Genomic DNA, 14643 nt, shown 5'->3' with positions numbered 1-14643 from the left:
GTTTCCATATAACACCCGGTGCTCATCCCCACACGTGCCCTCCTCCATGCCCATCTCCCCCCTCCCCCCCCCCACACCTATGAGTCCTCAGTTTGTTCTCAGCATTCAAGAGTCTCTCATGGTTTGCCTCTCTCCCTTTCCCCCACCATTTCTCCCCTTCTTCTCCCCCATGGTCCTCCGTTAAGTTCCTCCTAATCCTCCTATATGTGCAAACATATGATATTTGTCCTTCTCTGCCTGACTTATTTCGCTCAGCATAACACCCTCAAGGTCCATCCATGTTGCTACACATGGCCAGATTTCATTGTTTCTCATTGCCATGTAGTATTCCATGGTATAGATAAACCACATCTTCTTGATCCATTCATCTGTTGATGGACACTTAGGCTCTTTCCATGTTTTAGCTATTGTGGAGAGTGCTGCTATGAACATTGGGGTACATGTGCTCCTATGCCTCAGCATTTCTGTATCCCTTGGGTAAATTCCTAGCAGTGCTATTGCTGGGTCATAAGGGAGTTCTATTGTTAGTTTCCTGAGGAACCTCCACACTGTTTTCCAGAGGGGCTGTACCAGTTTACATTCCCACCAACAGTGTAGGAGGGTGCCCGTTTCTCCACATCCTCGCCAGCATCTAGAGTTCTCTGATTTGCTCATTTTAGCCACTCTGACTGGCGTGAGGTGGTATCTCAGTGTGGTTTTGATTTGTATTTCCCTGATGAGGAGGGATGCTGAGCATCGTTTCATGTGTCTGTTGGCCATCTGGATGTCCTCTTTGGAGAAGTGTCTGTTCATATCTTCTGCCCATTTCTTCACTGGGTTGTTTGTTTTTCGGGTGTGGAGTTTGGTGAGTTCCTTATAGATTTTGGATATTAACCCTTTATCTTATATGTCATTTGCAACTATCTTTTCCCATTCCGTTGGTTGCCTATTAGTTTTGTGGGTTGTTTCCTTTTTAGCATGAGTTATCTAATGTTGAATAATTTTCTAAGCTTTTGGTACAAACTCATCATGGCCCTGAATAACTATTTTGGAAAGAAATAGACATTTCTAAAAGGAACATGAAAATTAGAGATGCATGTTTCAACATTTGCCTCCTCTAAAGCCAAACGAATCTTTAACTTTACCTGTCTTTTGTATCACTGAGATACTGAGAAGTTTATTTTCAATACCAATATCTCCATATCATATAAATCACCAAAACTGTTTTTAAAAGAGCTCAAGGTAGAGGCGCCTGGGTGGCTCAGTTGGTTGAGTGTCAGACTCCGGCTCAGGTCATGATCTCATGATTTGTGAGTTTGAGTCCCATGTTGGGATCTGTGCTGACAGCTCAGAGCCTGGAGCTGCTTCGGATTCTGTGTCTCCCTCTCTCTCTGTCCCTCCTCCACTCACAGTCTGTCTCTCTCTCAAAAATACATATTTTAAAAAATAAATAAATAGTAGAGTTCAAGGTAGAGTTTACAAAATCACCAACTTCTTGAACTAGAAGTGGTCCTCCATCTGATAAGGCCAACCAAGTTCAAATATTACCACCTGCACCCAGATCTTCCTTCACTTCCTTCTTGGCTGTCTATCCCTACTTCCTCTGACCTATTATCATCGATAATTACTTTGCAGTACAGTTTGGATTGGAAAACATTGATCTAATCTAACTGCTCCATTTTTCAGAGGTTTCAATTTCAGAAATTCAAATTGAGGGGCACCTGGGTGGCTCAGTCGGTTGAGCTTCGGAATTCAGCCCAGGTCATGATCTCATAGTTCGTGGGTTCAAGCCTCGCATTGGGCTGCGTGCTGACAGCTCAGACTCTGGAGCCTGTTTCAGATTCTGTGTCTCCCTCTTTCTCTGCCCCTCCCCCACTCGTGCTCTGTCTCTCTCTGTCTCGAAAATAAATAAAGTATAAAAATGTTTTTTTAAAAAAGATTTAGAAAAAAAGAAATTTAAATTGAGGGGCTTTATGTGACCCAAATCTACTTGCTTCCAAAGTCAAGTCAAAGGCAAAGATAATGAAAACTGGGAAAAATATCTCACACTGAGATCAGCTCAAAGTGCAGTGGGGTATTTAGTTGGGGGTTTCAAGTAGTGAAATGTTTCTTCGGTAAGCAACTTGAACTCGAATGAATGTCTGAATGTTTCAGGAAGGTGTTTTCAGCTCAACTTTAGAAATAGCTAAAAGTGCTTTCTAACAAACCTACATTTTCTGTTATTCATAACAAACCCCTTTCAACCACATCTGAATTCATGTAAGTGAGATGATTTTTGGAAAGCCCCTTGATAAGCTAAGGATAGAGGCTGGTTGCCAGTGATTAGAGGGTTGGAACTTCAGCACCCCACATCACCTCCTGGGAGAGGAGACGGGATGGAGGTTTAATTAATTATCATTAGGCAATGACATAATCAATCATGCTTACATAATGAAGCCTCTGTAAAAACTCAAAAGCACAGGGTTTGAAGAGCTTCTTCTTGATGTTCTTGTTTTATTTTGTGCGCGTAAACAAGAACACATCCAAATGCCAACAGGTTGGTGTCTCTCAAACTTCGTGCTCAGGGCCCCCCAGACATCATTCTATGTATTTTGTCATCTGGCTGTTCACTCACCTCCTTTAATATACTTTGCAAGAAACCAGTAATCAGTAAGTAAAGTGCTTGTCCGAGTTGTATGAGCTGCTAGCAAATTAATCAAACCAACGTTGACTAATAAAAATTAACGAGATAGCTGTCCTGTGAAAGGACATTTGTAATCACTGCCATGGAACACAGACAGACCTATGGGAACACTCGAGAAACTCTCTTGGAAAACCTGAATGGTCAGTTTGACTTAGATCTTTTCCATAGAGCATGAGCCCAGGCTTCAGAGGATCTGGACAAGTTAAGGCTGTAAAACCAAATCACAGAGGCGAGCAACATGATTAAAACTATTGCTTTTGGTGGTTATGAGCTCAATACTTGGTACTGCTCTTCCTATCCCGAAGAATATGTGCAACTGGGACATCTCGACATATGTGAATTCTGTTTACAGTACGTAAAGGGTCAAATGATACTCAGCCAATGCATGGCTAAAAATGTGTATGGAAACACCCACCCGGTGATGAGATACATCAGAAGGGCTCAGTCTTCACGTTTGAAGTAGACAGCAGGAAAACCAAAGCTTACTGCCCAAACCTATGCCTGTTGGCCAAGCTTTTTCTGGACCACAAGGCATTATATTATGATGTGGAACCCTTTCTGTTCTATGTTATGACAGAAGTGGACAACACCGGCTGTCACCTGATTGGATATTTTTCCAAGGAAAAGACTCCATTCCTCAACTACAATGTATCCTGTATCCTTATCGTGTCTCAGTACAGGAGACGGGTCTATGGCAAGATTCTCATTAATTTCCGTTATTTGCTTTCCAAAGTGGAAGACAAAGTTGGCTCCCCGGAACGTCCACTCTCCAATCTGAGGCTCATAAGTTACAGCAGTTACTGGGAAGAAGTGTGTCTCCACCACCTGCATTAGTTCCAAGGCAAAGAGATTTCTATCAAAGAAGTTCGCCAGGAGACAGTTGTGAATCCTGTGCACATTGTCAGCACTCTCCAAACCCTCAGATGATCAACTATTGGAAAGGAAAACACCTAGTTTTAAAGAAACAGGACCTGGCAGATGAGTGGAGAGCTAAAGAGGCCAAAAGATCCAACTCCAGTAAAACCACAGATCCAAGCTTTTTGCAATGTACCCCTCCGGAGCCAATGAACCCCAGCGGTAGGAATCTCTACTCCAGGGATCCATCTGTCATTTCTGTAGCTCTTGTGATTGGTCAATACAGTATTTTGGGGAGAAGACCAACCTCCTCAGAACTGTCTTGGCTTTGACCCTGGTGGTATACTACAGACGCTGGTTCTGGGGAACTGTGATTTTGGCCTCAGTGAAGTTGCCTGGGTGGGATCCCTACTAGACTTAAGTGCAGATCCCTCATAGCACTGACCCATGGTGTTATGTTTAGTGCTGTACCTGTCCAGTCAACGGTTCTTCTCACACCTCCCAGCCTCATGAGTTTGTGTCATGTCTTCTAAACTTTGAAACAGTGCTTCTTGCTTCCTGGTCACCAAATAATGGCTTCCAAATAATGGCTGCCGCCACAAGGACCTTTCCAATTACTCCGTACATGTGTTTACTTTTTTTTTTTTTTTTTTTTTGAAGAGCAGGGAACAGGTAACACTTCTGAGTGTGTGCGTACTGGGAGGGGTCCATTCCCTTTGGATTTTATCTCACTTTAATTTTTTCCTCCATTTTTATTGAAAGGTTTGTTTTTCATCAGTATCGAGCTGACCAAAGAGAGATATTTTTTAAGACCCTTCCAAGGACGAGTCTTGGTAACAACACGTAATCTATCTGAATGAGATGGAGACGACAGTTAAGAGTGATTCTGTGCTTTGAGCTCACCTGTGGGCAGTGTCTTAGTGGAGGGAAACAAACACTTCTTTTTGCCTCACCAGAAAGTACCCAGTCATAAGTTCTTTCTTCTCTCTTAATAACTCCCTGGCCCCTTTTACACTGCAGGTGCCAAAATAATATTCCATTCCCTTTCATGCTGCATGTTAACAAGTTCGTCAGACTGCAGAAACCTTTCCCCCAGTGTGATGTAGCACACCTGTAACTCCATCTAAGTTGTACTGATTTTTGTCTGAACGTCCTTGGAGAGGTAGGAAATGGTTGCAAATGATTTCCACACCTCAGCCCAAGACTCAATAGGCCACCCCCACCAAGGTTTGCTTCTCTTTAACAGTGCCTCACCCTCCCTCTTGAACTAACGTGGCCATGCTCTTCCAAGAACTCCTCCATTTCCTTTTTGGGATTTGCCACCATTCCCCCTATTCTCTGGTTTCCTATTTTTGGTGTTCAAGCAAAGAAAGAGATGCTCCCTTTAACTTCTCTCCAGCACCTTACAACCTTTTGATGGGCAGCTTTTGATATATGACATGCCACCCGTCCCAACCTGGTCTCCTACAACACTGCTGTCCTCACATGGAGCCCCCACATTCCTGACTCTGGTCATCTGTGCCTTTCTCTTGTCAGCTCTGTCACTACTTATACTCACTGTAGTTTGGGCGGAGCTAATTTTAAGCATACTTAACCAGTTTCAGTGTCACTGTTACAGTTTATCCAAAAGCAGCCTCACTGGGGGTTTTCTTCAGGGTAAAGGGCCTGTAAAGCTAACTCTACCCCGCAAGTGGAAGAATGTGCTGTTCCATATCTATTCCTCAATAACGCATGTTCTCTGCTCAAAAAAAAATTAATGTGAGATAAATGGTTTTCTAGAAAATAAAAATCAAATTCATGAAGCCTAAAAATCATAGGGGAAAATAAAAGGAAAATGTAGTTGAAATAAACAGTCTTAAATAAACAGCAAGTTCAGAAAACTTTATGGATAAATTTAAACCAAACATCTAAGAAATATTTACCTACACGCTATGATCTGAATGTTTGCATCCCCATAAAATTCATATGTTGAAATACTAATGCTCAAAGGGTATGGTATTAGAAGATGGGACCTTTGGGAGGTGCTTAAGTCGTGAGAATGGGGTCCTCTTGAATGGGATTAATGCTATATAAAAGAAGCTCTAGAGGGACCTCTAGCTCCCCTTCCACCATGTGGAGACAGTGACAAGGGTGCAGGCTATGAACTAGGAGGAGGGCTCTTACCAAAATGTGATCATGCTGGTGCCTTGACTTGGATTTCCCAGCCTCCAGAACAGTGAGAAATAAATTTCCATTATTTCTAAGCTACCCAGCCTGTGACATTTTATTAGAGCAGCCCAGACAGACTATGACACTACATTGCAGGTGAACTTAACCAAACAGTTCAGAAAATAGAAAAAAACACATCCTGATTCATTCAATAAACCTAGTGTGCACCTGTTCCAAACTGTAAGAGTACCAAAAAAAAAACAAAAAAAAAACCAACTATGGGTCATCTCACTTATAGATACAGATGCTTAGATCAAATCTTACAGTGTAAAGAATAGCAAATCATAACTGCTCAATGTAGTTCATCAGTCCTCGGCATCCATCCCCACATCCTTCAATGTGCCTACTGGTGCTTCAAAACCTGGAAAGCTATGAACTACATTTTTCAGACTTCCTTCCAATTACTTTCTTCATGAAAATTTGTAACCACCAATTAAACGAAAAAGTGTGAGACTTGGAAGTAAAAATAAAGCAGGAGAGAATTTCCTGCTGATGTTTCTGCTGATAATTAAGGTCACAGATTATGAATTTCCAGATGTAATCGCTAGGGCTAGATTGAGTACTCCAACGCCTAGCCTCTTGTGGGTGGATAGTCGATTGTGATGACAGTGGCATGGCAGCAACAGCTTCTGGAATCTGGGATCACTGTTACTTCAGTGTGATCTTGAATTCAAAGATATCAGTCAAGAACTCCCAACTTTCATTAATCTAGACTCCAATTAAGTATTTTTCATATTTGGACTATGGGTTCACAAAAATGTTTTAGTCATAATTTGAGATTCATAATACACTATCTTCTTGACATTATTGCTTTATTTTGTTGTTGTGGGGTTTTTTTTTTAATTTTTAAAGTTTAATTATTTATTTTGAGAGAGAGAGAGAGTGAGCAGGGGAGGGGCAGAGAGAGAGGGAGAGAGTGAATCTCAGCAGTCTCTGCACTGTCACCACAGAGTCCAATGTGGGGCTTGAACTCACAAACCATGAGCTCATAACCTGAGCAGACATCAAGAGTTGGACACTTAACTGACCCAGCCATCCAGGTGCCCCTGTTTGATGTCTATTATATAAATGTCACTGCCCGATACAAAATCTGGAACTCTATCACATATCTGTGTGCTCCTCCCAATCCCTGCCTACCATCTAAATGTAACCATTATGTTGAGAATTATGTTCACCTAACCCCTGTTTTGTTTTTACTTTTACCATATATGTGTCTAAATAACAAACATACAATGCAGAAGGTCTCCCTAGTTAAAGTTATCCCCACAGAATAATTCCTCATTCCAGCACCCACATTTCATAGAGTTAGATCTCTCTCAACACAGCATTTGTTAGGTGATGTTTATATAGGGAAAAAATGTAGATGTATTTATTTTACAATATAGTTTTACCAGGATAAGCTCAAGTCAGCAAAGTATAAGAGATACCATTTACCTACATCTCCAATTCTTGGCATTGTTTCTTCACTTTAGCCATTAAAATGAATATGAAATAGTATGTTATTGTGGTCTGTATTGACAGTTCTCAAATTATTAGTGGAGCTGAGCATCTCTATAAAAACACATTTATTGGAATCTGTATTTCCTCTTCTGTAAAATGTCTCTTAAATATTCTGCCCAAATTCCATCTTATTGATTTGTGACAGCTGTTATGTTCTCATGCAGCATTAATACCATATTAGTTATAAGTATTAAAATATCTTCAGGGCACCTGGCTGGTTCAGTCTTGATCTTGTCGTTGTGAGTCTGAGTTCCCTTTGGGTGTGGAGATTACTTTAAAAAATAAAATCTTTTAAAAAATAATAAAATGTCTTCTTGCAGTTCAACTCTTAAAATTTTTCTTTATAGTGTTTTGATGAATATGAGTTTCATATTTTTATTGTAGAAGAATTTTTAATTATTTGCTTCTTGGAATACATATTTTGTATCTTTTTAAGGAAATTCCACTATGGCAGCCAGACTCCAAGATTGACCTGAATGATTCTCACCTCTGGAGTTCCTACCTTTGGATAGTCCTCTTCTTTATTTTTTAATGTTTACTTATTTTTGACAGAGAGAGACAGAGCATGAGCAGGGGAGGGACAGAGAGAGAGGGAGACACAGAATCTGAAGCAGGCTCCAGGCTCTGAACTGTCAGCACAGAGCCCAATGTGGGGTCTGAACTCACGAACTATGAGATCATGACCTGAGCCTGTTGGACCACTCAACTGACTGAGCCACCCAGGTGCCCCAGTCCTCTTCTCTATTATCTCAGGTTTGATCTGTGTGACCAATAGAATTATGGTGTTTGGCTTTTGAAGCTAGACCATAAAAGACATTGCTGCTCTCACTTGCTCTTGGGATTACTTGCTCTGGTGGAAGCAGCTGATGTATTGTGAGGACACTCAAATAACCCTAAGAAGAGATCCCTGTGGTGGAAAACTCAGGCTTCCTACCAATAGCCAATATCAAATAGCCATTTGAGTGAACTGTCTGGAAAGCAAATTCTTTAGCTCTTGTCAGGCCTTCCATTGATTGCAGTCCCAGTCACCATCTTGGCCAAAAGAGCTTTTAAATAGCATTTTGATGAAAGAAATTCATAATTGTCAGAAGTTATTCCCTATGAGTCTTCCAACAGACAAAATAGTACAATCTTTGGCACAAGGAACATTTATAAAAATATGAAGAAAGGAAAGAATGACTAACAAATTAAAGAGAAAACAAAGGAAGGAAGAGTTCATCTTATTAGTGAAAAACAGGAAACTAGAAGAGGGCTAATTGAAGGGAGAAAAGCATCTGAATATTTCCATGAACCTCTGTGATAAAAAATACACATAAATTGCCAGAGGAAATTATCATTTTATGACAGGTCTTAACTTTAAAGATTTCAGTGAATAAAGTTCTATTCAGAGATAAATCTTCTTCATCTCACATATTGAATGTCTCTTACTATCACAGAAAACGTCATTCCAGCCCCATCCTCTGTTTTCCCAGAAAACTATTGAAGCACATTCCTCTGCAGAAAAATTGGGCTCATTCTGGTGCCATAATCTAAAGAGAAACAAAAAGGTAAAAGACTTCAATGAACGCATTGTGATTGATTAGAAAGCATGTAGGGTCAGGGTTGAACAATGAGGTTCAGAGTGAAAGAACATTCCAATGATCGCTCTCCTCTTCTCATACTGCCCTCCTCAAAAACCTCAAGTGTGGACCTTTACTCTTGCTCCTCTGTCTCTCCCCTGGCAAAATTTGTATGCAACAGTGTTCTTGGAACCTTCCCCCAGATTCTGATCTTCACTTTCTCGTCTATTCAGAGCCCTTATCCCAACCTAAGTTATTAAAAATTCCTCCTTTAGTGGCATGTAATAAAGAGGTTGCCTTCTCATTTGTGTACTCTTATCATGTTCCTGAGTTAGCTCTATTCTCGGGGTGCCTGGGTGGCTCAGTCGGTTAAGCATCCGACTTTGGCTCGGGTCATGATCTCACAGTTTGTTGGTTCGAGCCCTGCATCCGGCTCTGCGCTGACAGCTAGCTCAAAGCCTGGAGCCTGTTTCAGGTTCTGTACCTCCCTCTCTTTCTGACCCTCCCCAGCTCATGCTGTCTCTCTCTCTCTCTCAGAAATAAATTTAAAAAAACATTAAGAAAAAAAAGTTAGCTCTATTTTCATGGAACTACACTAATCAAGTGTCAGGAGAATGAGTCTGAAAATAAGTTACTCTGCTTCCAAGGAATACAATCTGTGGTAGGAGGTGGGGGGGTGGTGCATGTAGGACTTTACTTTTGCAATGAAGAAACTGGATTTTCTTGCTGGCTTACTATGATCTTAAGGAAGTAACTTGGTCTCCCAGGTATTAGATTCTTCATCTTTTAAAAATAGGAATCAGGGGCACCTGGATGGCTCATTTGGTTGAGTGTCCAACTTTGGCTCAGGTCGTGATCTCATAGTTCATGGGATCGAGCCCCACCTTGGGCTCTGAGCTGGCAGCACAGAGCCTGCTTGGGATTTTCACTCTCTCTCTGACCCTTCCTTACTCATTCTTTCTCTCTCTCTCAAAATAAATAAATAAACTTTAAAATTTTTAAAATGGGAATTATAATGAGGTCTCCAAATAGATCGTGAGACTACATGAGAATCAAATGAGACAATGTACAATTAAATTGATTTTTAAGCCACAAATAAATAGTATTATTATATTATTATCCTATCAGAATTGAACATAGTTCTGCCCCAGATATTTTAAATCATATTAACTGGAGAAAATTTTGATTGAAGTGTCTACGTGTATTTAGAGGCAGTAAAATATAACGGCTGAGAGCATCACCATCTTTGGGGTTAGACACACATGAAGTTGAGACCTAGCTTCTCATCTTACTAGTTTATTAACATTGGGCAAGTTATTCAATCTTTTAAGCCATAAAATGAATTCTAAAAAATAAGCTTTCGTGGTTTGCCTCCCTCCCTCTCCCCCACTCTTTTTCCCCTTCTTCTCCCCCACGGTCCTCCATTAAGTTCCTCTTAATCCTCCTATACGTGAAAACATATGGAGTCTGTCCTCCTCTGCCTGACTTATTTCGCTCAGCATAACACCCTCAAGTTCCATCCATGTTGCTACACATGGCCAGATTTCATTCTTTCTCATTGCCATGTGGTATTCCATCGTACAGATAAACCACGAGAGACTCTTGAATGCCGAGAACAAACTGAGGGCAGATGGGGTGGGGGGAGGAGGGGTGATGGGCATGGAGGAAGGCACTTGTGGGAATGAGCACTGGGTGATATATGGAAACCAACTTGACAATAAACTATTTTAAAAAAAAAAAAAAAGCTTTCAGGAAGTTTAAGTGATATACTACATACAGTTAGTAAGAGCTTACTGTTAGAATCTGTTATCATTGTTATAATTGGAAATATTAGCATTAATTATCTCTACTAACAAAATTCCCCTAAATTTTCTATATAAACAAGGCTCTACGATTCATTAATCTAATTTGGCACTCACCTGACATTTTCCTTGTAAGGTGTCTTATCAATCCATTGCCAATTGTCATTCCCTTGTGTATCTGAGAGTCCCAGAAAATAAGACAATGATTCATTCAGTTTCTGCACAAGGAAATTCTGCAAGAAGAAAAAGAAAGAATCATAGACTGCAATTTCCTATAACTCTAAAGAGAAAAGAAAATGCAAGGTGTGATGAAAAATCACAAGAGAGCACATTGTCTAAGAAAACAAGCCAAAACACCAACATGGTCACACGAGGGAGGGACTCCTAGCCAACCCACCTCGGGCAGAATTTATTCTTTTTTTTTCTTAACCAAGAGACAGAATTCTTTTAAAGTTATGTGTCAGTTTTTGCACTTTTAACCATTTTTTAATTTTACAAGTTTAGAGGTGTTTCATCTCATTTCTGATTGCTGATCAGTGAAGTTGAATTTGGGTTATCAAAATTTACAAATCCCTATTCTCCTAAGAAGTACTTCTCTAGGAAGGAGGAAATTATTTGTAAAAGTTAGACATAAATGAGTGCTCACTGGATTTTAACAGTAGTGATTTTAACAGTAGAGAGAGTGCATGTGAGTGGAAGAGGGACAGAGAGAGAGGGAGAGAGAGAATCCAAAGCAGGCTTCTCTTGGGATTCTCTCTCTCCCTCTCTCTCTGTCCCTCATCTCTGGCTCATACTCTCTCTCTCTCTCTCTCTCAAAGTAAATAAATAAACTTTTAAAAATAATACAATAAAATGGTATCCTTTTGCAAAGAGGTAGGGTTATTAATTAACTGTTATAAAATAGGTTAGCACTCATTGCCCAAGATTGGTTTTGCTTGGGTTTTTGCTAAAAATAATCTTAGTGGTTTCCTCCATTTAAAACAGCTCATGATCACAAATACCTTTATCTCTCAGATATTTGAACTTTTTGTTTCAGCTTAGCCATATGTTATATGAATATATTAATCTTACCAGGGAGAATCTTTTCTATGCCTCTATTCCAGTGAGTAGACCGAGTGCCAGATAAAAGGAGTAATTTTGAAAATATTAATTCTAAAGACTTCTAAAAAGACAAAAAACCATAATGGCCTAAATCACTTATCCAGAAGATGTATATATTGTACTTTAATTCTTTATCACTTTATTATTGAAAGCAAGTACCTCTTACTTTAAACTACTTGATCACATCATGTAATGTATGTAAGTTTGTACTCTGCCAAAATTAGCATCTAATGAAGACATGGTTTTGTTTACTGAGAGCCAAACTGAACGTGATACTTTCCAATGAACTCAGTACTTTTAGAAGCATAATTTATGTGTTCTGAAGTTTCTAAATAGTATGATAGCATATAATTATATATCTAAATAATTTTAGATGAATAATATGGTCTTTAGAGAGTGAGAAAGGAAAAAAAGAGAAAATAAGAAAAAGAAAGCAATCTGAATGCAATTTCTCCTTTCTTTCAGGGCTCAGAATTTTGCAATACATATAGGAGTCAAAGAAATATTCCTTTGTTTTGTGTGAAAAAAAAAATATGCTATGGAACTCTATAGAAAACAGGGTGCTTTGTAATAGATTCTGAAAAATATTAAAATAAACTCAGCAATATTTCTCCTGAGCTCTATTTTTTAAAATGCTTTTATTTATTTTTGAGAGAGAGACCGCGAGTGGGAGAAAGGCAGAGAGAGAGAGGGAGACACAGAATCGGAAAGAGGCTCCAGGCTCTGAGCTGCCAGCACAGAGCCCGACACGGGGAGTCTTGAACTCAAGAGCTGTGAGATCATGACCTGAGCTGAAGTCGGATGCTCAACCGACTGAGCCACCCAGGCGCCCCTCTCCTGAGCTTTATTAAATACTGAGAATGATACTTGCAATATTCTATGTGGACATTTACTTTTGTTTCACTAGAATACAAATTAACATTGTCAAAACAGACATTCCTCAAATATAGGAATGTTTGAGAATGTTTATATCTACTAGCCAATGTCTTACAATTAACATGTATGCGTATTAAAAGTAAAAGTTAGATTGAGTCTTACTACGTTGAAATTTTTCATTTTGTCAGTTGAGAACGTGTGTCTGGGAGAAAAGCAAGTGAAATTCTGAATATTAAGGTGAGCTTTATAAATATTTTTTATAAAAATTTCTTGGAACATATAATACTTATTACTTATTATATTACATTGGCATGTTTCCATTTATAAATCAGATCTGATAATTTGCTATTTTTTCATTTTAGAGATGATTTTCCCTTAAACATATTGACCTTAATACGGATTTCCATTTCACCAAACAAAGCAAAATGCTTGTTGGTTTTATGGTTAAATGTTGACACTTCTTTGGGAATCTGAGTATAGGGGAAAACAGAATTTTGAAACAGAGATTGTTAATTATTTGCTTGGGAAGGTCCTAATAGAGAGAATTATGTGGAATCAGATTTCATTACACATATTCCACTCATTTATTCATTAAGCAGAAAGAAAATGGAAGGACCACATAGATTTCTTCACTCTATTGTGAATGTTGAGAATATAGAAAGATGGATATTTTACTATGTAAAATAAATAAATATTTACTTTTACAAAATGAAAAATGTCTTTTGAAAAATGTGCCTGCTCCACTGACATCAGCAAGATGGTGCAATAGGAAGCCCCAGGTCCTCATCCCCCCAGGGAGACACCAAAGTTAACAATATACAGACCAAATTGCCCTTTTGAGAACTCAAGAAACCAGTTAAGACATTGCAGGGCCCAGGGTAAGTGCAAAGCCAAGCAGAGCTGCATCAGAGTAGGTATGAAACTTTGTTGAATTTACCCACCACTTTGTGGGCACAGTACAAAGCGATCAGGAGAAAACTACCAGCCCACACCTTCTCTCATGGAAGGAACTATGTCCAGTGCTCTGGCTTTTCAAGGGGGCTGCCAGAGGGACTGGTTTTTGTCTTGCCTGTGTGGGAGTCCCGGGACTGACTTCCTGCCTTGGCTCCCAGCACTATGTTTGTCTGCAACTGGTCCCTGCTACAACATAGGCAAATGCAGCTGGCCCCCAGAGCGAAGTCTGTGCACACTATCAGCTCCAGTCACTACCACTGCCTGCCCTAGTCCCCAAAGGACTTGGAACCACCACTGAGGCACCATGAGTCCTTGTACCCTCTGTGGACTTCCTACAGTGCTCTCCGAGGACAGCAGAGCTGTCTGCTGTGTACCCTAGTGGCCTAGGCCAAAGAGACTTCTTTACCCCCAGACCCTGTGCTTTCACAAGCCCCAATCCTTGGTGCTCTGCATCACTAGGCCTAGGTCACAGCACACTCCAGTGTGTGCCTGACCACAGGTGAGTCTTCCCTTAATTAAGTCAACCCATAAAGTCTGGATAAGAGATTATCGCTTATTTAAATGTGCAGGCAGCAATGCAAAGTACAGGAATCACAAATTTATGAAAAAATCTCCACCAAAGGAATACAGTAAACCTCTAGTACAGTCCCAAGGGAGTGGAGATCAGGAATTACCTAACAAAGAATTCAAAATAATTGTTCTTAAGATGCTCAGAAATCAGGGCGCCTGGGTGGCTTAGTCGGTTAAGCGTCCGACTGTCGCTTGGGTCATGATCTCGCGGTTCGTGGGTTCGAGCCCCGCGTCAGGCTCTGTGCTGACTGCCAGCTCAGAGCCTGGAGCCTGTTTCAGTCTGTGACTCCCTCTCTCTCTGACCCTCCCCTGCTCATGCTGTCTCTCTCTCTCTCTCTCCTAGAATAAATAAAACATTTAAAAAATTTTTTAAAAAAAGATGCTCAGAAATCCGTATTAAAAAAGAAATTGCATTCAAATTGCTTTCTTTCTCTTATTTTCTTTCCTCACCCTCTAAAAAAGGATATTACTCATCAAAAATTGCTATCATACCTCTTAGAAACTTTAGGAACACATCTACACTGAGAAAAAGAAAGATCACAAAAAAAAAAAAACA

General features: G+C 39.9%; 1 protein-coding gene and 1 pseudogene across 2 annotated transcripts in view; one reads left to right on the top strand and one right to left on the bottom strand.

Moving 5' to 3' along the window:
• Positions 1-2744: 2744 nt before the first annotated feature.
• Positions 2745-3849, top strand: LOC120222705 (annotated as a pseudogene).
• A 4701-nt stretch (positions 3850-8550) lies between these two features.
• LOC120222717 (C-type lectin domain family 6 member A-like) overlaps positions 8551-14643 on the bottom strand; it is an 18959-nt gene continuing 12866 nt past the window's right edge. For both annotated transcript variants that reach the window (XM_039220656.1, XM_039220657.1), the window contains 2 exons: positions 10704-10819; positions 8551-8754 (listed from right to left, as the gene is read on the bottom strand). In XM_039220656.1, coding sequence (XP_039076587.1) covers positions 8610-8754; positions 10704-10819 — 261 coding nt within the window. In that variant the 3' untranslated portion in view covers positions 8551-8609. The remainder of the gene's footprint in view (positions 8755-10703; positions 10820-14643) is intronic.

The sequence above is a fragment of the Hyaena hyaena genome, unplaced genomic scaffold, assembly GCF_003009895.1.
Source record: "Hyaena hyaena isolate Hyena2069 unplaced genomic scaffold, ASM300989v1 scaffold_909, whole genome shotgun sequence".
NCBI lineage: Eukaryota > Metazoa > Chordata > Mammalia > Carnivora > Hyaenidae > Hyaena > Hyaena hyaena.
Note: the sequence above shows the minus strand (reverse complement) of the source record. Positions and strands in the feature narration are given on the sequence as shown.